At 63.3% G+C, this 23,971-nt stretch overlaps 1 protein-coding gene and 1 pseudogene across 2 annotated transcripts in view; both read right to left on the bottom strand.

Moving 5' to 3' along the window:
- Nucleotides 1-14,851: 14,851 nt before the first annotated feature.
- Nucleotides 14,852-23,971, bottom strand: part of MED27 (mediator complex subunit 27) — a 106,189-nt gene continuing 97,069 nt past the window's right edge. For both annotated transcript variants that reach the window (XM_036420441.2, XM_045575161.1), the window contains 2 exons: nucleotides 18,046-18,123; nucleotides 14,852-15,254 (listed from right to left, as the gene is read on the bottom strand). In XM_036420441.2, the coding sequence (XP_036276334.1) occupies nucleotides 15,120-15,254; nucleotides 18,046-18,123 (213 nt within the window). In that variant the 3' untranslated portion in view covers nucleotides 14,852-15,119. The remainder of the gene's footprint in view (nucleotides 15,255-18,045; nucleotides 18,124-23,971) is intronic.
- Nucleotides 16,296-16,425, bottom strand: LOC118708921 (annotated as a pseudogene).

Genomic DNA, 23,971 nt, shown 5'->3' with positions numbered 1-23,971 from the left:
GTGGAGTGAACGAGGCAAAGTATCGCCACCCTCATGGAGGCGGAGACTACATTTGAGAGCATGAGATGCGGGGGATAAAAAGCCGGGAGTGGGTGGTCTGAGCGTGGGCCAGCAGAGCGTGACCAGGCAGGAACCACTGGCATTTTGAGCCCCAAGCGGTGGCAGGCGGCCCTGGGCGCTCTCCGTGGTGCTGAACCCACACCCAGCTGGAGGCCCGCGTCTGCTTGTGCCTGGGCCAGGGCCAAAGGAAGTGGGGGCGGCAGGGGCAGGGGAGGAGGGGCAGAGACAAGGGCTGCTGGTCAGACATGCCCGGCCCCGGCTTTCACATCATTGCATCACCAAGCACACCCCTCCCCTGGGACCTTGGTCCCCCCCAAAGTGCTCCTGACGCCCCCTGATGGCGAAGGCCAAACCCAGCCGGTGGCTCTGACCAGGGTCTGTGCTCACTCTCCTTCCTCTGTCCGGGGCTCTGAGCTCACTCTGTTCCTTCCAGCCCAGGCCTTTCCCCTCCGCCCCTTCAAGGCCCAACCTCCGTGTCTCCGCCTCCCGGGACCCCTGGTGGCTGCCTCTCCCCCCTGTGCCCTCTCGCTCCTTGGGCACCGAGAGCCACGCCCAGCAGGCAGAGCTTCCCAGCTGCTCCCCGCCAGTGCTCTCTGTCCCCACCCCGCGGGGGGGACCTCGGAGGGCCTGGTCCTCGCTTCCCTGCACCTCCGTCCAGAGCACCGAGTCCAGACCGTGGGAACTTCGACCCTGCAGCACCGTCGACCGCCCAACTGCGTGAGTGTGTGTGAGTGTGAGCGCCCAGCCCGGCTGCCGGCACCGTCCACCTGTCTCACCGCAAACACGGTAACGCTCAGAGCAGGCCCATCACAGCCAGCGTCACGGGGGCGGCTCGGAGGACGCGAGCAGCTCACCGAAGCCGCGCGCACACCAGAGCCGGGTTCCAGCGAAGGTCTCTGACCCTGGCGTCCGGCTTTTAGCTGCCCGTCCCTGACCACAGCCGAAGCTCAGGCTGAGCCCGGCCCAGCGCTGCCGCTCAGTGGCCGTGAGACAGACTCCGAAGGAGGCGGTGCCGGGCGTCAGGGAGCAAGGAGAGAGCACCTCTCCCGCTGCCATCACCTCCCCCCCATCGTGGGAAGCACATGGCTGCACACACTCACTGAGCCCGCTGCACGCCACACGCCGAGACCGGTTCGACGGTCACGAATCTGCGTGTGCTGACCTGCCAGCCCCACGGGGGCTCCACCCCGCTCTGCCCTCAGGGAGAGGGAGAGTCCTGACCGGGAAACTGCATGGGCTCCTAGGAGACCAGAGGGACACGGGGGCGGGCGGCCGGAGTTTCCAGCAGCCGGTAACCGCTGACACCCCTCACCTGGGGGTGCTTTGCTTTGTCCTCCGACCACCCAGGGAGCCTCGCAGGCCCACCAGCAGGGTTTCTGTGTGTGCGTGTGGGTGTTCATGACGGTGCACACAGGCCTACACACTTTGATTCTGTCCGATTAGAGACGCATCAGTGCCGATTAGGGACAGGGCAGGAATGTGATGGGATTATAAGGCTGTTGGAGCTGGGGTGCATGATGTGGAACATCAGGTAAGTGAAGACCAAGTGTTGTGTGTGTGTGTGTGTGTGTGTGTGTATGAGAGTATGCATGTGTGTGCATGTGCGTGTGTGCGTGTGCTTGTGTGTGTGTCAGTGAATGTGCATGTGTGTGAGTGTGTGCATGTGCGTGTGTGTGTGTGTGTGTGTGTGTGTGGTGTGTGCGTGAGTGTATGTGAGTGAGTGAATGTGCGTGTGTGAGTGTGTGTGTGTGTGTGTGAGAGTGTGTGTGTGTGAGTGTGCGTGTGTGAGTGTGCGTGTGTGAGTATGTGTGAGTGAGTGAATGTGCGTGTGTGAGTGTGCGTGTGTGAGTATGTGTGAGTGAGTGAATGTGCGTGTGTGAGTGTGTGTGTGTGAGTGTGTGTGTGAGAGTGTGTGTGTGAGTGTGAGTGTGAGAGTGTGTGTGTGTGAGTGTGAGTGTGTGTGTGAGTGAAACCACAGCCAATGAGAGGACGTTGCGTCCTCGGCTCTCGGTGATGGTGGGGCAGAGCAGGCTCCCGGGGGCTCTGGGCTGCAGGGCTGGGTGAGCGGGTGCTGAGAAGGGGCTCCGTCCAGCTCCTCTCCCTGCACCCTGCCTCCCTCCCCTCAAAGTGTCCCTGTGGGTGGCTCCCGGCCTCAGCTGGCCTCACCTCAGCCTGAGCCACTCAGCAGCCTCCCCCCAAACCCCCGCCTGCCCTGCCCTTCCCTTCTCTCCCTCCTCTTTCCCAAAGGGGCTGTCATCGCATCAAAAGCCCGAGCTTTTTAGAGAAGCTCTCCCCTCGTCCTTTGATTCTGGCCGGCCTCCCCTGGGCCTGCGGAGAACAAAGTGCATGCCTGAGTGTAACGTGTCCCTGTCGGCCGGCTCCGCGCCTGCGATGAGGCTGACTGCTGGCGCAGAGGCCCTCTCCGCTGGGGGGAGTCAGGCCACGAGCTTCCGAGAGCAAGAGGGGCCTCCCAGCTGCTCCTCTCAGAGCAGGTTCTCCCCTCCCTCCCCCGCACCGGCCTGCTAGCCACTCCGCACTCGTCCGCCTCAGACAGAGCAGAGGCCTCGTGGCTGGTGCCTCAGTGGTGAGCGGACAGGGGCTGACCCCGGCCCTGCCATTTACCAGCAGCGAGGCTTGGAGCAAAGTAACATCTCCTGGCCTCAGTTTTCCCATCTTCAAAACGGACACGGTGATGCCCTAGCTGGTTTTGCTCAGTGGATAGAGCATTTGCCCTTGGACCGAACAGTCTCGGGTTTGATCCCGGTCAAAGGCACCTACCTCGGTTGCAGACTTATCCTCAGCCTGGTCTGATCATGTGCAGGCGGCAGCCAATCGATATGTCTCTCTCACATGAATGTTTCTCTCTGTCTCTCCCCCTCCTTTCCACACTCTAAAAATCAGTAGAAAAGCAGCCTCAGGTGAGGATCAACAACACTGAGTCAAAAGAGACACAATGAGAGTGAACCAAATGTGCATCGCATGCTAGTGCTGCGTAACAAACACCCCCAGTCTCAGCAGCAGGCGTGAGCAGGCCCAGGCCTGGGCTGGGCTCACCCGTGTCTGGGATCAGCTTGCTTTTGGCCGTGTGAACTGCTATTACGGGTCTTCCCTCCTCCATGAGGTCAGCCGTGCACGTTCCCATGGCAACGACAGGGCCAAAGGGAGCACAACGCCCATCCCACGCGGGACCCCGGGCTCTGCGGGCTGCTGGTGCCTCCCGTGGCTGAAGGGAGCCCCCAGGGACTCCAGAGTGAGAGCTGCAACCGCTGGCAGAGGCAGAGGCAGAGGCAGAGGCAGAGGCAGAGGCGGGGGGGCCGCCTCGGCCAGTGTCACCGCCGACCCCAGACTTCCTCCCCGGCCTGCTGGGAGGCGGGAGGGCGGGGGCGTGGAGCCCTGTGCCCACTGTGTGTCCTGACGGAGCTGCAGCTTAGAAAAGGAGACCCCTGTGCTCCTGGCAGGACTGGCGGGCAGAGGGAGTGGAGGCCCAGCCCAGTGAGGCCAGGGCCCCAAGGACCAGGTCCCGGCCCACAAGCTGCCAGGGCACAGCCCGAGAACGAAGGAAGAGGCCCTGCCCCCTGGGTCTTGCTGTCTGTTGAGGGGACAGAGTGGCCGTGACCTTGGGGGCCCTTCCATCTCCAAAAGGCGGGGTGGGGCTAGCTGAGCTCGAGGTCCCCCAGTCTGAAGGTTTAGACCCCCCGTCCCCCACTGCCGAGGTGAGCGATGGGCGGGGCACGGGGAGGGCTGAGCCTTTCGGTGTCCCTCCACCCAGAGGCGCCCTGGGGTCCCGGAGGACCTGGCTCATCAGCAGCTGCAGCTCTGGCTGTTGATTAAAAAGATGCTGACGTTCCCCCTTCCTCTCGGTTTTTCCTGAGCCCTGAGTTCAGTTTGCAGCCTCTCTCTCTCTCTCTCTCTTTCTTTCTCTGCCCCCCAACCCCCTGGGTGGAGGAAGGTGGGCTGGGAGCTCAGCCCTCCCCTTCTCCCCCTCTCCTCCCCATCCCTCCCTCCGCCCTCAGTCCCAGGCCGGGATTGAACACACCTGCCGGGCATCGATTGCCTGATTAAGGGGAGATGGATTGGTCCCCGCTGTCATTAGCATATAGTTAGTGGTGACCCGTCTGCTTGGCCTCCGGCTGCGCTGGGACCTGAACCGACCAGGGACCAGCAGCCGGCAGCAGGCAGGCTGGGAAATGGAGCCCCGAGAGAGGAGGGGCTCAGCGGGAGCCCAGGCTGCCCAGGCCCTGGGCGGAGGCCCACACTGGCTTGGCGGGGTGTGTGTGTGTGTGAGTGTGTGTGTGTGTATGTGTGTGTGAATGTGTGTGTGTGTGAGTGTGTGTGTGTGTGATGTGTGTGTGTGAGTGTGTGTGTGTGTGTGTGTGTATGTGTGTGTGTGTGTGTGTGTGTGTGTGTGTGTTCCCAGGCCCTTGGTCAATCAAAACCCAGACAGCAGGTGAGAAGCCTGCTTCATGCCCCCAGGTCCAGGTCTGCAGTCTGGGGTCCCCAGAGGGACCAGAGGACAGGGACAGACTCTGAGGAGCTGAGGGCGTTGGTGTGCGGTGCCCCAGGCTCAGGCTTTTGGCCGGCGGGTCACCTGAGCTGCAGCCTGCGGCGCTGGGTTTTCCTGGGCCTCCAGGCCCGTCCCGGGAGCTGCTCCGCCTCGCTGGGACTGATCCGGATCCGGATTGGGAGGGAGGGGGGCGTTCAGAGTCGGGAATCACAGCCCCGCTTTCATGAGGGCGGAGTGAATGCAGGCTCCAGCTGCCTCTGGGCAGAGTCTGAGGCTGCAGCCATCCGTCCCGCCGAGCGGCCCTCGGGGCTGGGAGCAGCCCGGCCTGTGACCGCGGGGCGTGTTCGGAGGCCGAGAAGGCCCCGGGAGGAGGCCGGTGACCAGCCTGGCGGGCAGCGGAGCCGTCTAGCGGGACGGTCCCTGGGTTCACCGTGGGCCGCGGCCTCAGAGACGCATCCACGCCGGAGGCCGGAGGCCACAGGAGCTGGAAGAGCAGTTCCCGAAGCTCTGAGCTCCCGGGGTTCAGACAGGACTCCGCAGGGTCCCTCCCAGAACGGAACCAGGAGCGGGAGAGCCTCGCAGAGCCGGAGGGGAGACCTTGGCGAGCCCACCCAGGACCCCCCGGCAATGACTCTCCGCCAGGTTCCGAGACCCTCCCCCTTCTGCCTGCGGCTGGGGGGCTGCTCCGCGGCTCAGCGGGCCCCGCGGTAACCATCCATCACGGCGCGGCTGGCTGCCTCCGAGGCCACGCCAGGAGCGAGGCCGATACGCCCGTACGTGTGCCGCCACCACCGGGCCGCACGCAGACGCTTCTGCTGAGTCCGGACTTTCCTCCGCGCCCAGCCGCCCTCGAACCCTCCTCATCGATTGCCGGCTGCGTCCATCCTGGTGACCAATCGCGGTGGGGTGGTCCGCATTTTTTTCCTTTTAATTTTCTGTATCGGCTTTCGTGAGACCAAGGTGTGCCCGACCCTGTCAAGTTATATCAAAACAGGGCTGCCTGCAGCAGGAGGGAAAACATCAGCATACATTATTGATTAATCTTCATTCATTCACACTCATCTATCAGCGGCTGCCCCTGGCTGAGGGGCCTGGGCGGTACTCGGACGCTTTGCTGCCGACAGCACGGGAGAGCTTCGTGTCCGAGGCGAGACTCACTCGTGAGCAGCAGTCACTGCAGCGGCCAGCGAGGCTGTCTCTGTGCCCGTGCGTCCACCGTCCACTCTGTCCCGGACCAGCATCCCCTCAGGGGTCCTGTCTGCTCAGTGGGTTCCGTCTGGTCTCTTCTCGGGGTGGGGAGGTGGGGAGGTGATGAGACGGGCACGGGCACAGACATGCCGGTCTGCCTTGTCCGGGGCTACCACACGGGGGTCAGGAAGTGACACTGAGAACCGTCCAGAAACCTGTGTGATCAGGTGGAGGCCTGATGTGTGACCTGGATTGGAGGAGATGCCGGGGAGAGTTTTATGCTGATGTGCTTGAAAATTAGATGACATCTTAAAATATTTTTACAACACAACGGACCAAAACCCTCAGAAGAAAAAAAAAATGCTTACCTATGAAAGAAAATGAATCCAAAATGAAAACTATCTGATAGACAAACAAACAAACAAACAAACAAAAGTCCAGATGGCTTCACTGGCAAATTCTACTAACCGTTCAAGAAAGAAATAACCCCAAATTTACACCAGATCGCCGACAGAATACAGAAAGAAGGGAGGGGCACTTCCCAAACCACTGCGTGAGGCTAGCCTCACCGTGACGCTAAACCCCGACAAGGACATGGCAGTGGTCCGTGAAGATGCGTGCCCCTCCCCTTCGGCAGACCACCCTCCCACAGTCTGTCCCCGCCCCAGCCAGCTGGCCCAGATTGACCCTGATCACAGGCCAGGCTGAGGGACCTCACCTGTGTGTGAATTCGTGCACCGGGCCTCTAGTTTCTAAATAAAAGTCTTTAAAGAGTGCACATGCTTTGATGAAGTAACGGCTTTTTGTGATTCTAGCTTAAGAAAAACTTGAAAATGTCCTCGAAGGTTTAGGTACGGCTGCCATAATAAACACCGCAGACCGGTGGCTTTAACAGACATGGAAGTTGTCATTGTCCTGGAGCCCAGAAGTCCCAGATCGGTGTCAGCAGGCGTGGCATCGCCTGAGGCCTCTCTCCGTGGCTTGCAGATGGCCGCCTTCTTGCTGTCCTTACACGGCCCTCTTTCAGTCTGTACTGTTTATGTCCTGTTCTCATAAGGACACCAGTCCTATTGGATTAGGGTCTGCCCATGTGACCTCACTTAAATTTAATCACATTTTTAAAATTAAAGTATGTTTTTATTGATTTTAGAGAGGAGGAGTGGGGAGAGAGAGACAGAGAAACATCGATGTATGTGTGAGAGAGAAACATCGATCAGTTGCCTCCAGCATTCACTCCAACAGGGTCACACTCCCTGAGCAGGTGCCCTTTCCCGGGAAAGTGGCTCAGTTGACTGGGTGTCAGCCAGTGCTGGTTCCGACTCCCCCACTGGGCCTGCCAAGGCCCCAGAGGTGTCATGGCTTAGCCCCCCTCCCCCTCCCAGGTGTTGATCAATAATAAATCTCTCACAGTCCATTTCAGCATCCCCTTCCAGAGAAGCCAACCTCAGCAAGGCTTTGCACAGTGCTGGGCACACTGCAAGCCCCCCTGAGTGTCCTGTTACCCCACCCCCATCACCATCTCCATCACTTCCACCATCAAAACCACCTCCATCATCACCACCACCACCACCACTAGCATTCCATCACTTCCATCATCATCATCTCCCCCACCATCATCATCATCATCATCACAATCATCACCATCAGCACCACCATCATCATCAAGCCTATCTCAACTCATATCAGCTGGAAGGCAAGTAGGTGAATTCAAAATTGGGTGGAAATGAAAAGCCAGAGATCAAATCAAGGTGAGATGTTCAAAGATCAGGTTAACTAAGTCTGAGAGAGAGGGGCCTTGGGGCATCTGCCCTCAACATGGCCCCGACTCTCAGAGCTCAGGGGCCAGAACGGGCAGTTGGAAATACACACCAACGGAGACAAGAACAAAAACCGGCTGAAAGGGCCTTAAACGGGAGGTGACGTCATTGGCCACACGTGTGGCTCCGGGCGGTTTCACTTGGGCGCTGGCGATGTTTGCTGAGCCAAGTCGTTCTCGAGCTCAAATGCCAGCTTCTGGCCTGATGCTCTCGTCAATGTCACCGCCCATCCAAGTTCACGGTGGCGATGTCTCATGCTCCCCAGCATGTGCCGCTGCGTGAATCAGGCCTGGGGGAGTGGGAACCGGGACCGGAATATCTTGGTATTTAGTGATGGTGAGAAAGCACGTGGAGGGGAAATCAGAGGACTTTGCTGCTCAGTGCTGGTGGGAGCTATTTTAAGTGGAGCTGGGGCTTTAGGTAAATTCCACCCAGCCCTCACATTCACCCTTGGACTTGGCCATGAGCCTTCCTGCCGGGGCGGGGGGGCGGGGTGGACATCCAGCAGTGGCTCTTGGGAGCTGGAGCACAGCTCTGGCCACACCTGGGGGGAATGCGCTCTGGGTAGAGGCGTGGTCTGGGGCACATCGACTTGGGTTTGGGGAGACCCCCTGGGGGAAGAAGAGATGGTTCCAGCGAGAACCTGGGAACAGCAGCTGTCCGTGGGCGAGCCAAGGGCACGGAGCTCTGTTCCTGTCTTCCTCTCGGACGACGCAGTCCTTGGCAAGCCGCCCGGGAGAACTCAGCACCTGCCGGAGCCCGCCCTGCCCTTCCCGCGCCCGGAGCCCAGCAGAGGCGCCCCTCCTGACTGGGACGCGCAGAGGGGCCTCCGGAGGGAAGTGGGGCTGGGAGCCAGGGAGTCCACTAGGGCGCCCTCTCCTGGCAGCACAGGCTCCGCCTCCCGTCCTGAATCTGGATCCGGGCGGAGCTGCTGGCCCCCGGGGAGCACAGTCCTCGGGCGCCGGGTGGTAGATGGAGCACGAGAAGGCGCAGGCACACACGGGGACTTTACTGGAGGAAGTGGCCACGGCTGCCACAGGAGCCACCAGACCAAGCAGTTCTTCAACGCGGTGCACAGTGCGCAGCCACCGGTCAGTGCCAACTCACACACACACACACACACACATGCACACACACACAGATTGGCCTTGATCATCCGGTGAACTCTGATGAGGGTTCCCCCACCCCTCGGGGCCTCCAGGCAGTTGGGAAGCACCTGGGAGCAGGTGTGGTCGGTCCACTTGACCCCGTCACGCCCGGGCTGACTTAGGAGCAAACTGAACCTGTGGCGGGGTGAGGAGCCTGTGTGTCCATTTGTGTCCGAGGGCAGAGCGTGATCATCCTAACGACCTCCCCAGACTTAGTGACACGTCTGACGAAGAGAAAAGAGGAAGAGGTGGGGTGTGAGCCGCGGCGGCCACAGGCTCTCTCGGACCCCTCACCCACAGCCACGCCAGGGACACCGAGGATCCCTGAGGTGCCCATCTGGTGAGGAACCGAAACCACACCCTGGCTCTGTCACCTTCGGGCGACAGCATCTGCCACGTGACCACGACGGCCGACGAGACTCGGACGTGGACCACGTGGCGAGGAAGCCGCTCCCGTGTCTCTGACCCACGGAACCGAGACAGCGAGTCTGCTCCTTCCACCGCTCAGCATGCGGCCGTCTGTCCCGCAGCACAGGGAGCTCACCAGAGGGGTCCCACAGGCCCGGGGACAGGGCGCCCGCACGCATGTTAGACGGCAGGGGAAGGGCAGTTCCGTCCAGGACCGGCGTCCTGTAAGCCCATCTTCTGATGGCCCCGCAGCCCCCGAGGAGGGCAGGGTGCGGAGGGCGGAGGTGGGTGGGGCGGGCGGAACCCTCTGCCTTGCCTGGAACTTGGACAGCAGGAACTCGGAGGAACGCGGCAGGAGGGAAGGATGGAGTGAGGGCCCAGACTGCGGACATTACAGGTGTTTGCTGTGACTTGACGGCTTAATCAGCCGATCGATGCCGTTCGCAGGGCAGGATGCGGGAGTGGCGAGCGGAGATGAAAAATGCATGAGGGAACAGGGCGGCCGGGAGGAGGGGATGAGGAAGCCCCTGGTCTATGTGCACGGGCCAGGAACGCACGGTACACGTGTGTGTGTGTGTGTGTGTGTGTGTGTGTGGCAGCTCGGAACACGCGTGCAGCCCCTCTCTTCATGAGGCAGGAACACGCTAATTAAACTCTTCCCTTGACTGGTTGGATTCAATAACCTTTAGCAGCGTTAAACACCAGCAGAAACCGAAACCGAGTGGGTGGCCGTGGAGGCGGCGGAACGGGGTGTTAATGACGGGCCAGGAGGGGGGCGCCCCGCACAGCCTGGCCTGGGGCACAGCCGCCACAAACGCCACATGGAGAACAGACACAGCAGTTACACGGGACTCTCAATGAGCTCCCGGAAGGTGAGAAAGAATCAGGAGAAGCAGCTCGCGCTGAGGATTTTGTAAAAACCCAACCTCCATCAGAGATCCGGTGTCAGTGAGGGTCCAATTCAGCTAATTTACAGAAGATTCGGAACATGAGTGTCCTGAGACCCCCCCCGAACCAGACAGCCTCCTTCTCTCCACGTAACCCCCCCGGGAGGGGGGCACAGGTGCCCGGGAGACAGGCTCTTTCCGCCACGTCGGCCTGCGGCTCCACCTCCTGGCCCAGCAGGGCTGCTTGGAGCCGGCCCTCTGGCCGCACCTCGGCCGGCCGGGGGAGGAGGGGCAGAGCAGACCTCCCTCCCCGCTGCTGCCCCCCAGGAGCACGGCCTAGCGGCTGAACACAACCCGAGGCCACCCCAACGGCCACCCCCAACCGCAAGGAGCTGGGAGACGTCTTTATCCCGGCCCCTGTGGGGCTCTTGGGGTGATCTCTCACAGGACTGCCCTGCGGGAAGCCGGGCGGAGCCTGCGTGCGCAGAGGGATGAGCGGCCGGCCCAGTCACTGGTTTGGGAGCAGAGCAGAGATCTGAGCCTGGCTTCCTTGTTCCAGTCAACATTCGGCACATGTTTATTGAGCACCTACTGTATGCAAGGGGCAGAGCAACGCCCCAGACAGACCCAGCTCCTGCCCTCATGGAGCCGCCCTCTTGTGGCGGGGTCGGGCCATGACAAGTAAAAAATGGCCAACATCTGATGTGATGGGCGGCAGCGGGGGGCACGTGGACAGCGAGGGGTCAGGAGGCCTGCTCCACAGCTTGCTCTGCTTGTGAGAACACACATGCACACAATAACGTTCCTAAGAGCAGAACACTGCTCACCTACAGCCCTACGTTAGATTCAACACCTAAAGAATGACAGGTAAGTGAAAACACGCTGAGGAGGAGCCCATAGAGAGGATGAAGGGACAGACAAGCTACAGGTGGGCCAAATCACACACCTGACAAAGGAATCGTATGCAGAGAACTCTGAAAACCCGGTATTAAAAAACGATCCAGCCCAGCTGGTGTGGCTCAGTGATTGAGCATCGACCCACGATCCAAGAGGTCACCGGTTTGATTCCCGGTCAGGATACATGCTTGATCCCCAATGTGGGGCCTGATTGATGTTTCTCTCTCACCAGTGTTTCTATCTCTTTATCCCTCTATATATATAAAAAAAAATCAATAAAAACACATTTTGCAAAAGAACAACAGAAAGATCCAATTAGGAAACGGGCAGGAGACACGCGCAGACATCTCAGATGCGGAAGGAAGAGATGGGCCAGGTGGTTCGCCCGCAGAGACACGGACATAAACCCAAATGCGCTGTCACTCCACACCCTCGGGGCGGCTGACATAGGAAAGAGCGGCAAACCAAATGCTGACGACCCTGCTGGTGTGAATGTGAAATGCCAGGCTGGCATTTCCTTGTAAAACCGAACGTGGACTCACTCTGTGACCCCGCACGTGCACGCCGGGCACGCATGTCCCACAGAAACGAATTCGGCCTTTCACACACCCCGCACACGCGTGCTCCCAGGGGCTCTGTGTTCCCCGTTTGCAAGCTCAGAAGGTGCCCGTGACTCAGTCCCACCCTGCAGACCCTGTCCCCGGCCACGGGCGATGCAACGGGGCGGGAGGAGAGGGCCCCGCGTGACTGCATGGAACCGAGGTCCGCCTGGTCTGAACGGCTCCCGGGGGGGGGGGGGGGGCTCAGAGGAGGAGTGAGTGTCCACATTCTCTGAGCCCTGCCTTTGGGGCCTTCTGGGCTACAGGCAGGTCTCTGCCCAGGTTTCAGAACGGTACAGAGTAGGATCTTTTTTTACAAGCGCGTGCGCGTGCGCGCGCGCGCGCGCACACACACACACACACACACACACACACACGCAAATGTGTCCGTATGAAGGTCTGGGGAGACAGCCACCAAAGCGCCTGGTAATTCTCTCTTGCTAGTGGGGACTATGAATATTATCTTTTTTTCTGTGTTTATCCCCATTACCTAGTTTTTTTAAAAAATATATTTTTATTGATTTCAGAGAAGGGAAAGGGATACGGAGACAGGAACATCAGTGATGAGAGAATCATTGATCGGCTGCCTCCAGCACGCCCACCCTGGGAATCAAGCTTGCCACTCAAGCACGTGCCCCGACGGGAAATTGAACCCTGACCTCCTGGTTCAAAGCTTGACGCTCAACTGCTGAGCCACGCTGGCCCAGCCAGGTTACCTAATTTCCTGTAAAAAGAACACATGTATTCCTTCGGTAATTAAGAAAGAAGCCGGTGATGGAGCTGAGAGCCAGCATTCGATGACAGTGAGCAATGCGTTCACTAACGACCCACTCCGCAGCGGGTGCCAGGCCGGCTCCCAGCTCCCGCCCCTCCCCGTCCTCCCGCCCCCTCCTCCCCGGGGCCGCCTCCCCGCGGCGTCTCTGTGGACACGGGGAGCAGCTGCGGCCGAGGCGGCTGCGGGTCACACCGGGCCCACACGCCTGCAGCCGGAGTTTCACTCAATTAGCACAGACACCCGGGAGCGGCTCAGAGCAGCTAATCACCCTGCAGCAGCCGCCGCCGCGGTACCTGGGCTGGGCGGGAACTCCACGGCTCCCTCTCCGCGTCCTCATCACAGGAAGCAGCTGACCTGCAATTTAAAACCCAACTGGAAAGTCGTTTTACGAGGCTCCTTTCCACTAATTTAAGGAGCGGGGTGGGAATGAGAGGGGAGGATGGCAGAGACGGGAGAGGCCTGCTGTCCGAGAGAGGGGCCTAATGGTCCCCGGGCAGGCGGGCGAGGCCGGTGGCAGGCGGCTGTGCTCAGCTCCGGGCGGATGCACTGCGGGGGCGGCAGGGGGCGGACGGTCACCCGCTCCTGTCCAGTGCAGGACAAGGAGGGGCCCGGAGGTGTCCTCACGCCGGCGCGGACGCGGAAGCTGGGGGGAGCGGACGCCTACCCTCTGGCCTCCACCCTCAGGCCCTGCCGCTCCCACGCCTCCCGCCCTGACGCTGGTGGCTGAAGCTGCCGTCCCTCAGGGTGACCTTCAAAGGCTCCAGATTTAGCAGCAGCCCCTACTCTGACACCCCGAGGCGATGGAGCCTGGTGCGTTCTCAGGGAGAGTCCAGCACCCAGGCCGGCGGCGGAGGTGTGAAGGCTGCCCGCCTCCTGAAGGCCAGCTCCCTGTTTGGCGCAGAAGCCTGGACACGGTCAGCTCAAACGCTCTGTCGCCCGGCGGTGCCTGCTGACTCGGTCTTCGGGCACCAGCTCGGGCGGCACAGGCGCGGGCAGAGATCTGCCCAGGGCCCAGGGCACCTGGCGGGACCTCCAGCTGGGCACCCACACCCGGGCAACGCCTGCACCTCCTGGGTGACGGTGAGACTCCGGCCCGGAGCCCAGGCAGAGCTGGCGGGGTAACTAAGTCATGTCACACGCAGTCCCCGTGGGCCCTTTAACATTCTGCCTGCCGCTGGTCATGGGAGACTGACGCTGCGGAAGAGAAACCTCGGAGGGGGGATGGGGACGCACACCCCAATGTCCTGATTCTGTTTTCCCGCAGAGCCCCACGCAGCGCCTCGGGGGAGAAGGGACCTGCCGGCAGGTCGGGAGCCACATGCCCTGGGCGGGAACGCCCCTGGGGCCAGGCGAAGACATCCCGGTTGGTGTCCGCGGGGCGCAGGCCCGCCCCCTCTGGGCCGCCTCAGCCCCGGGGGCTCCCACCGGGCTGCGGGCACCGGGGCACCGTCCGCTCGGTCACGCCGGGCTCCGCTGGGCTGGAGGGTGTTTCTGCTGAGCTCCCGCCACGCTGCCGGCCCTCCTGTTCCAGCAAGTCCCCTCACCCCGCTCCACGTCCGCACCACACCAGGCGGCACCCGCCCTTCCCTGGGCATCTCCGAGGGTGACCGGCAGTGGGAGGGTGACCGGGAGGGTGACCGAGAGAGTGACCGGGAGGGTGACCGGCAGCGGGAGGGTGACCGAGTGACCGGCAGCGGGAGGGTGACCGGCAGCGGGAGGGTGACCCGCAGTGGGTGACCAGGAGGGTGACCGAGAGAGTGACCGGCAGTGGGAGGTGACTGGGAGAGTGACCGGGAGGGTGACCCGCAGCGGGAGGGTGACCGGGAGGGTGACCAAGAGAGTGACCGGCAGTGGGAGGTGACTGGGAGAGTGACCGGGAGGGTGACCGGCAGCAGGAGGGTGACCGGGAGGGTGACTGGGAGAGTGACCGGGAGGGTGACCAAGAGAGTGACCGGCAGCGGGAGGTGACTGGGAGAGTGACCGGGAGGGTGACCAGCAGCAGGAGGGTGACCAGCAGCGGGAGGGTGACCAGCAGCGGGAGGGTGACCGGGAGAGTGACCGGCAGCGGGAGGTGACTGGGAGAGTGACCGGGAGGGTGACCAGCAGCAGGAGGGTGACCAGCAGCGGGAGGGTGACCAGCAGCGGGAGGGTGACCGGGAGAGTGACCGGCAGTGGGAGGTGACCGGGAGGGTGACTGGGAGAGTGACCGGCAGCGGGAGGGTGGGACGGCCCTGGGGACACCCGCTCTCCTCGAGAACCACCCACTCGGGGGACGAGCCAGCAGACAGGGCTGGAACCTGTTTTCAGCGACACCCAGGCCCAGCTCGGCAGACACGCCAGACGCCCGCACATGCAGGGTGTGTGTTCCTGGTTTATGTACAAGGAGCACTGGGCACTTTTCTCAGAGTGGACGATAGTTTCCGAGGGGCCCAGGGTCTGGACGGAGGTGCCAAGGTGCCCGAGAGCAGCGAGCAGAGGAGCGATCCTCGCGGAGACGGGTTTCTCCACAGGCCCGGCCTGCCCCCCCGCTGACCACTGAAGGGACAGGAGACAGGACACACGTGTGCTGGGACAGGTTTATTGTCATAAAAAATAAGTTACAAAATGCAGCGCCAGCCGACTGCAGGAACACGGGTTCGAGGAAACACGGGACCGCGACCGGGGCGGCTCCGGAGGCAGAGCCCCGAGCGCCGGACCCTCCCCCGGGTCCGCGGCCGCCGGGCGCCCAGTGTCCTGTCCATGGCCGGTCTGTGCTCGGAGGCTCGCTCAGGGCCAGGCTTCCTGGGGGGCCGGGGGGGCAGTGGGCGGTCTGCCCTGGCACGCGGGTGCAGCGGGGTCACTGCCGGCAGGTGTCGTGGAAGGCTTCGAGGGTGCGGAAGTCCCTCCAGGTGGGGGGCAGGCCGTCCTGCAGGAACTTCCCGCAGCGCTGGCACGGCGCCTGGAACAGCTTTATGTAACTTCTCAGCCAGGTCTGGAGCGAGGAGAGACCAGAGACAGGGATCGGTGCCTCCAAGGTCACCTCCTCTCAAGCCTGTGACCTCTCGGACAGAGGGCTAAGGTGACCGAGTCGTCACCGGCTGCAGTGGGACCCACAGGCCACCCTGAACCCCACAGGCCCCACTGGACCCCACAGGCTACCCTGGACCTCACAGGCCCCACTGGACCCCACAGGCTACCCTGGACCCCACAGGCCCCACTGGACCCCACAGGCTACCCTGGACCCCACAGGCCCCACTGGACCCCACAGGCTACCCAAGCCGTCTTCACTTCTGCGCCCCCACCCTCGCCCCCTCAAACGGGAGGGCGCACGTGGGCACGCTCCCTGGGCGGTGGGCAGTGTCTGTGGACACGGCATGGGCCCCCTGTTCCCAGTGGCCGAGGACACGTGTGGAGGGAGAACGCACTGCTGATGCTTCAGAATTAATTCCCACCGAGGCCACAGCCTCTGCCTGATCGGATTCCAGGCGGCCGCTCACGGCCACGGTGCGGCCAGCACACCTGCGGGGACCCCAGTGCCACGGGGACGTGATGAGCAGCGGAGTCACGCACAAGTGTGGGACTCTGAGCTCCATCCCGGCTCAGGGAGGGCCGCCGCAAACCACCCACCCATCCACCCACCCACCACCCTCCCCAGCCGGCGGGCGGCCAGGGCCCGCTGCGGAGCTCACAGCCACCGTTCACCGTCCTCCTGGGCTACGGCGGGGAGACCCTGCTCTCTGAAGAGGCGGCGGTTACTGATGGGCCCTCTCTCTCAGCCGCCTGCAGGGCAGCCCGCCCCCTCTGCCTCCCAGGCCGGGCTGGAGGTGCTGCGTGTGTGTGTGTGTGTGTGTGTGTGTGTGTGTGCGCGCGTGTGTGTGTGTGTGCATGTGAGAGTGTGTGTGTATGTATGTGTGTGTGAGAGTGTGTGTGTATGTGTGTGTGTGAGCATGTGAGTGTGAGTGTGAGTGTGTGTATGAGTGTAAGTGTGTGTATGAGTGTGAGTGTGTGTGTGTGTGTGTGTGTTTTAATTCAGTCTCCATAGAGACTGTCAAAAGTTGCCAAGGTTTCAAGTCGTCATGGCGGAATATGGGGACATTTTTCAATTAGCAATAATCACCCTTAGACAAACCGCATTGGCTGCGATGCCACCGCCGTGCAGAGCGGGCTGGAGGTTTGGGCAGTGACTGTGAGGAGGTCAATGGGTCATTCGGTTCAACCATTTATCTCAGTGATCAAATCAAACGTTCCCCAGCCTCCAGGTGAATCGCCGGAAAGCAGGTGTTTTGGTCTCGTGGGAAAACCAAGCCCTGTGCGCACTCCGAGGTGAGGACCCCGGAGGGCGGGCCCAGAGGGGGCGCTGGCTCAGCCTGCCCTGCCTCCTGGCGCTCCTGGAACACAGCGCGATCGGAGGTCCTGCAGGCCTGACGCTCGCCGCCACCACTAAGCCCGCCACCATCGCATTTGACGGTTCTGTCCACATGAGTGACCCTGGACACCGGAGCGAGCTGCTGCGAGGACAGTGCTGAGCACCGGCATGTCCTGCTCCGCCCCACCGAGGAGCCGGGCGTGTCCGCCCAGAAACCAACTGCAGCTTCTCTCAACAGCTCAACTGGGAGGCCACCCGACTGGGAAAGGGCACGAGCAGCGCCCCCCTTGCTGCCCATGCCGTGGGCTGCTGACAGGAAGTCCTCCCGTGGCTCTCACCCGGCAGCCCTGCCGGCAGGGCCTGGGGCAGCCCAGCCGCGGTGAAGGCCGGGCCCACTGGTGGGAGAGCGTGGAGCCCGCAGCGAGGTGCCCACGAGGGCGGCACTGTCAGCCGTGCGGGGCCAGCGGCCGGCCCGCTGAGGCCACCTGGCGGTCACTGGTAACGGTGCCCGGCGTGCCGGCACCTGGCTGTGGGGTGGGCGGAAGGCCCTGAGCTGCAGAGCTTGCTGATCTCCACGGTGTGAACACCCAGCCCCGATCCCACTGCTGAACAGCTGCCCACAAAACTGGCTGCTGAACAGGAGCGGCTGGAGCTGAGCCAGCGGCCCGGGGCCTCCCCACCCTGAGCCCGCTCCTCACTGGAGGGTGAAACATCGGGGGAGAAGCACAAGGTTGGTTTGAGTCTCTGCCACGCACAGCCGCAGCCAGGAGCTCAGGGACTGCCTGAGGGAGCTGGGAGCGGCCGGAGGTCCCTCCCGCAGACAGAAAGCACCTTCTGAGGCCAGCACGCCTCAGAGCTGAGCAGACAACGCTCCTCCTGGGTCCCTTCTCAGCGGAAAGCAGTGTCATTCCACTGGCCACCGCCTGGGAGGCCTCGCTGTGTGCGGACGGAACACCCACCTGCCCCTGCGGTCCTCCCCCCCGCCGTGGGTTTCCCCCATGGATCCGCCCCGCCCCTGTGGTCCCCCCCACCCCCCGCCCCTGCAGTCCCACCTGCCCCTACAGGTGTTCCCCGCCCCCCCCCCCCCCCCGCAGGTCCCTCCTCCCCCGAGGGTCCCTCCTCCCCTGTGGGTCCCTCCCCCCCCGCGGGTCCCTCCTCCCCGAGGGTCCCTCCTCCCCTACAGGTGTTCCCCCCCCCCCCCCCCCCCGCAGGTCCCTCCTCCCCCGAGGGTCCCTCCTCCCCTGTGGGTCCCTCCCCCCCCGCGGGTCCCTCCTCCCCCGCGGGTCCCTCCTCCCCGAGGGTCCCTCCTCCCCTGCGGGTCCCTCTCGCCCCTGAGGCCCCCCCACTGCTGCAGCCCCCCACCGCTGCGGGCTTCACTCGGGATTCGGTCTGAATGAGCCCCCCTCTGGCCACTCACCATGAAGGAGCGGACCACGACGTCGGGCATCTGGGGCAGCTGGTAGTGCAGCAGGGCGGTGGTGGCGTGGTCTGTCACCTGGGACGAGGAGAGGAATGGGTGAGAGGCCACTACAGTCCGCAGAGAGAACAAGACCCGCTCCCTCCTTTCAGCGCAGTCTGCTTCCCATGCCCAGGAGGGAAGGCTCCACCAGGAAATGCCCAGGGCCAGGGCAGGCCGCCGAGTGGGGGAGAGGCCGAAAGGAAGGGGTCCAGGCTGGAAGGCGAGCCCAGGGGGGAACATTCCAGCAACCTCAGGTCAGGAATGGGGCCACTTCTGAGGACCTTTCCGGGGGCCTCCTATAACAACCTTCCCAGGCACCTCGTCCCCCAAGTGTGGTCTCTTGCCGGCCCTCCGACGGCGGTGGTCCGTCTCAGCCCCTGGAGCCACAGCCACCCCCTCCCCACTCCAAGCAATGCCCCCCTCCAAGCAGCTGAGGTCCTGCAGGCCTGATGCTAGAAGACGCCACACTGCTAAGCCCGCCACCCATCGGCTAGTTGATAGGTTACGTTGAATTTGACGGTTCTGTCCACACATGGTTTATGGGACCTTCCTCATGGGGGATCCTTGCATTGCAGATGCTGCGACACTGGGTGCACAGAGGCAGTGGTCCCCTCGTGCCGGCTCCCGGCTCCCCCTCCCGCAGCGCACGTGACACACTGGGGGCCTGAGAGCCGTTCGCACACCGGCCAGGTGACAGCCAGGGGCTGGGCTGGCCCCACTCGCCGAGTCGTCAACGACCCACAGCTGGACTGTGGCCTGCACCCAAGGCCAGAGGCCACGCCCGGAGCGTGAGGACCAGGCTCCCCAGCTCACAGAACACTCACAGACCCTCTCCAGGCCTCAGTTTCCCCGATACAATGGCCATGCATGCAAAGCCCGCCTCCCGCCCCTCCGCTCCCCTGGACCCCGGACCTGGCCTCTGCCCAGGGACCCTCCTGGCTGCTCGGCGGCCGCTGAGTCCCACTAGGTGAACAGCTCTGTGGGGCACGGGGCACGCCCATCTGGTGTGTGCTGAGTCCCCAGCCCGAACATCACCTGGCCCGCAGCAGGTGCTCGCACATATTTGTTGACTAAGAAATAAAGTTAAAAGTGCCGGCTCACCAGAGGCCACAACCAGCAGCACCTGCCTGGCTCTCCTGCCGACGCAGCAAACAGTGCGTGTCCGAGGTTCCCACGCCGCGCCCGGCAGACAGACTGCCTTTCCGGGCAGCCTTCCCGCCGGCCGCTCTCTCACCCTCCCCGCAGCGGCGAGGGCGGCCCGGTAAACGGCGGTGGAAGGTGTGGTGCCCACAGCGAAGCCCGCTCGGCCAGCGGGCCCTGAGCCGGAAGCTCGCTTCTTCCCCATCGGATGCCTAGTTCTCCGGCCGGCACATGCCGCTTTATAGGCTGAGGACATTCCCCACAATCAGTTTCTGGAGGATTCTTTCTCCTGCACCTCCATTTAGTTCAACAAGCCCGCCCGCTCATCACCACTGTCGCAGCACCTGGGTGTCCTCCTTTCCCAGCCCCGGAGGCCCCCTCTGCCCGGAGCCCCGGGAGGAGCCTGGCTCTGCATTTCAGCGGCCTGAGCGCGGCCTGGGCCACCTCCCAGGCACCCGCCCCCGTGGCCACGCCAAGGCAGGAGGCTTGTTCAGGTGGACAGGGCCTTTGCTTTCCTGGTGACAATTTTTAACACGAATGACCAACATTTAAGTTCAGGAAACTTCGCCCAACGCCGATCCCCAGCTTCTGCCGCAGAATCAGCTCTGTGGTCAGTGAGGACGAAGCGAGTCCCCATGTGACATGCTGGCCCCACAGCCCTGTGGTCACCAGCAGGGGGTCCCGGTGGGCGGCGTCTGGGCAGGGCCCTGTGCCAGCCCCTAGGGCTCCACCACCTGCTTCCCCGCGCGATCTGCCTGGCCCGTGGCCTTCGGAATTTAGGGCATCTCCCCAAGATTCTGCCAAGAACCTCTGCCCAGAATCCTCTGCTCACGGAGTGCCTGGCCTGCGCCCATCTCCTCCTCCTTTCCTTGGCCGACCTCGGGACTTGCCCGCTCCTGGCTGTGTTGATAACTGCCTTCCAGAAACATCTAAAGTGCTCTTGCCAACCTGCTTCTCCTCCAGCTGCTCAGTGACGACACCGCCGCCTGCCCGGGGTCCACGCTGACACCTGGGCTTGTCCGAGGCGCGTACTCAAGTCTCTGGGTGCGGGCTGGTTCTCCGGCTTCTCCCCGCCCCCGTCTCAGCTCTGCCGCTCCTCCCAGGCTTGCCGCAGCGGGGCGTGGGCAGAGACCTGCTGCCCCAGGGGCAGAGGCTGAGGGCTCTGGAGGGCTGAATGGGCCGCCGCCTCCCAGCAGTGCCACCTGGGCAGGCACCTCAGTCCTCCTGGCTGCGGCCTCCCACCTGGAAAACTGAAACACCTGCCACCTGGGTAACTGAGCTCTGCAGGCTGTTCGATCAACATAGTGCTTGTTCGACCGTCACTCTGACCATGGCCCTCGCTGCGGTATGCGTGCACACCAGACAGAATCCGGACGGGACCCTGGGGACCCTCGGGCCCTGGTCCCGCCTCCTCTCCTCCCCCCTCTGCCCCAAACGCTGCGGGTCAAGTGTCCCCTCCCCCCAGCTCCCACCCCCTGCAGATCCAGGTGCCCAGGGAAGCCTCCCAGAATCCCGAGGCAGTGGTCGGCAAACTCATCAGTCAGCAGAGCCAAACATCAACAGCGCAACGATTGAAATTTCTTTTGAGAGCCAAATTTTTTAAACTTAAACTTCTTCTAACGCCACTTCTTCAAAATAAGACTCGCCCAGGCTGTGGTGTTTTGTGGAAGAGCCACCCTCAAGGGGCCAAAGAGCCGCATGTGGCTCTCGAGCCGCAGTTTGCAGACCACGGCCCTGAGGGGGCACACTTGGGCTCGGATCATTCTGTGCTGGTGTTCCTGGGATCGAACGTGTGACTATTCTTTGCAGCTTCCGTTTAGTGTCCGTTTCCCCGAGCTGACGGTGAGTTCTGAGAGGCAGAGCCCTGCCTGTCCCGCCTGGCCCGGAGGTTCCTGGCTCGTGTGCCGACCGGAGGTGCACTCCGGCTCGGAGACATCAGGGAGATATTGGGGAGACCGGCTCATGTGAGGGGGTGGGGCAGAGTGAGGCCTCATGGCTGGGGACGGGACCGGAAACACGGGGGGGACGGGACCCACGCCGCCCTGGGAAGCCTGCAGCTCTCGGGCTGGGAGCCCCGGGGCCTTCCCGCCAGGCCCGCCCTCAGGCTCCTGAGCTGCCCGTTAGGTGGGTCCAGGGGCTGGCCCGCTGACGCACCGGGAATGGACGGTGCTGCTTCCCTTGGAGCCGGAGGAGGCGAGAGTGGGTCCCGTGGCCACGCTCAGGTGACTCTCAGGGGGAGCCTTGCTAAGCCTGGGTCCCGAGCGATGGAAGCCCAGCTCTTGGCCAACTCGGGTGGGTGTCTGTGAGCAAGAAGCAAGCTGGCTGCTGGAGTGACGGACAGAGGCTCCTCTGTCGCAGCAGCACCACGTCCCTTCTCCCGGCTCTTCCTCCAGGACACGACTCGCCCACTCGCCAGAGGAGCCAGGCGCTGGCCAGCCTGCAAGGTCACCCTGTGCTGAGGACGTTCCCTCAGGAGCGGCTGCCTGAGATGGGGTTCGAGGGCCAGCAGCACCGGCCTCGCGTGCTCTGGGCCCTGCCGGGCCCTGGGACCAGGGTCTTGGGCCGGCCCAGCCCTCGGCCAGCCTCTGCGGCTCTTCTTAGGGATCACAGTACGGAGGACGCAGACGGTAACGAGCACAATCCCCGGGCCTGCTCCCCAGCAGATGCTGACTAAGGGCTGGGGTGGGATTCCTTCCAGCCGGACTTTCCTACAGACGCTCAGGCGCCGGCTGCCGGGGGATCCACTGCGGGAGGGATGGCTCCAGCAGCCAGGAGGTGGGGTCCAGGCTGCGGGGAAAAGGTCTCCTCCCCCCACCCCCGCCCGCGCTCACCCTAGCTTGGCTTTTGAGTCTGCACAACACCAAGGAGGGCAAATCTGAAGGAGAGCGTGTTGTTTTCAAGAATCAAAACAATTCAGCAGCTGCTGAAATGTCACAGGGTACCGTGGAGCGGGGTGCCGTGGAGGGGGTGCTGTGAAGGGGGTGCCGTGGAGCGGGGTGCCGTGGAGCGGGTGCTGCTGTGGAGGGGGTGCCGTGGAGCGGGGTGCCGTGGAGGGGGTACCGTGGAGCGGGGTGCCGTGGAGGGGGTGCCGTGGAGCGGGGTCCCGTGGAGCGGGGTGCCGTGGAGGGGGTGCCGGGGTCCCGTGGAGCGGGGTGCCGTGGAGGGGGTGCCGGGGTCCCGTGGAGTGGGGTGCCGTGGAGGGGGTGCTATGGAGGGGGTACCGTGGAGGGGGTGCCGTGGAGCGGGGTACCGTGGAGGAGGGTACCATGGAGCAGAGTGCTGTGGAGCGGGTTGGGGTACCGTGGAGGGGGTACCGTGGAGGGGGTGCCATGAGGGGGTACCGTGGAGCGGGGTGCTGTGGAGTGGGGTGGGGTACCGTGGAGGGGGTGCCGTGGAGCGGGGTGCCATGGAGGGGGTACCGTGGAGCGGGGTGCTGTGGAGCGGGTGCCGTGGAGCGGGTGCCGTGGAGGGGGTACCGTGGAGGGAGTGCCATGAGGGGGTACCGTGGAGCGGGGTACCGTGGAGCGGGGTGCCGTGGAGCGGGGTGCCATGGAGGGGGTACCGTGGAGCGGGGTGCCATGGAGGGGGTACCGTGGAGCGGGGTGCCGTGGAGCGGGGTGCCGTGGAGCGGGGTGCTGTGGAGTGGGTGCTGGTGTCAGACGGGGTTCTCCTACTGGTTCTCCCCGAAGCTGCCTTCTCAGGGCCAGGGGTTACTTACTAACCAAGTCTCTGCATTCAGGGGCCTGTGATGCTTGTGCCCCTCGCACTTCGTCCCCATGGCAACGAGCTGGGTGCTCTCTCTCTTTCCGTTTTGCAGAAGAGGAAGCAGACTTAGAGCGGGAGGGCGAGGGCTTCTGAGCTGTGGCCTCCCTCCCCGCGGATGCCATCTGCCCCACCAGCCGCCGTGGCGTCTCCGGGAAGCCGGAGTCCCAGCGGAGGCGCAGGCGGGATCTGTCGTGGTGCTCCCCGAGAGCGGAGAGCTAACGGTGTCCTCCAGACTCGGGGCCACGCTCAGCTCTGCTCGGGCAGGCGGCTCCCAGGCAGGGCCCTGCCTCGCCTTCCCGTCACAGGGCGGGCGGGCGGCCAGACGCAGGCCGGTTCCGAAAGGCCAGTGAAGTCCTCCTTCGGTTGCCGAACGGTCACAGTTCTCAGTGCTCACAGGCATTTAGTCTCCGAGCCGCCTCGTCGGCAGTGACACAGGAAGTTACAGAAGGAGCACACTCTCCGGCGGTTCCCTCCTTCCTCCCCACCCTCCTCGCCGGCTCCTGCTTCCCAGGCCGAACCTCACAGCACAGGAAGAAGGGGTTGGAGAAATCCCCCTGCAAGCATCGTCCTTTTTGTCAAAGCAGGCCACCTCCAGTCTGTTTTTGTTTTACACTCTCCAACAAAAAGATGTTTTGTTCAGCATCCAAGCCGGAGAGAAAGGGGCCTGCGGCAGCAGAAACTTGCCATCGCCTGCCGCCCGGAGGCCCAGGTGTGCGAGCTACGAGGCTCCAGAGGAAGCGGGCAGAGGCCGGAAGGCCCCGAGAACAGAGCCCTGTGAGCCGGGGCTGAAACAGCCTGAAGACCGAAGCAGAAGGCGCCCCCTACGGGGAGCGAGGGGAAGACAAAGCAACAATCAGCTGGGAGACAGTCCTGCAGGGGAGGGAGAAGAGGAGGGGCAGAGAGAAGAGGGGTACGGGGAGGGTCCATTCCACCTAGGGGCAGAGAGTGCGGGGCTGTTTGGGCGCCTCCAGCCCCGGCT

The sequence above is a fragment of the Pipistrellus kuhlii genome, unplaced genomic scaffold (assembly GCF_014108245.1).
Source record: "Pipistrellus kuhlii isolate mPipKuh1 unplaced genomic scaffold, mPipKuh1.p scaffold_m20_p_68, whole genome shotgun sequence".
NCBI classification, from domain to species: Eukaryota; Metazoa; Chordata; class Mammalia; order Chiroptera; family Vespertilionidae; genus Pipistrellus; species Pipistrellus kuhlii.
The sequence above is the reverse complement of the archived record's forward strand: the minus strand, read 5'-3'. Positions and strand labels throughout refer to the sequence as shown.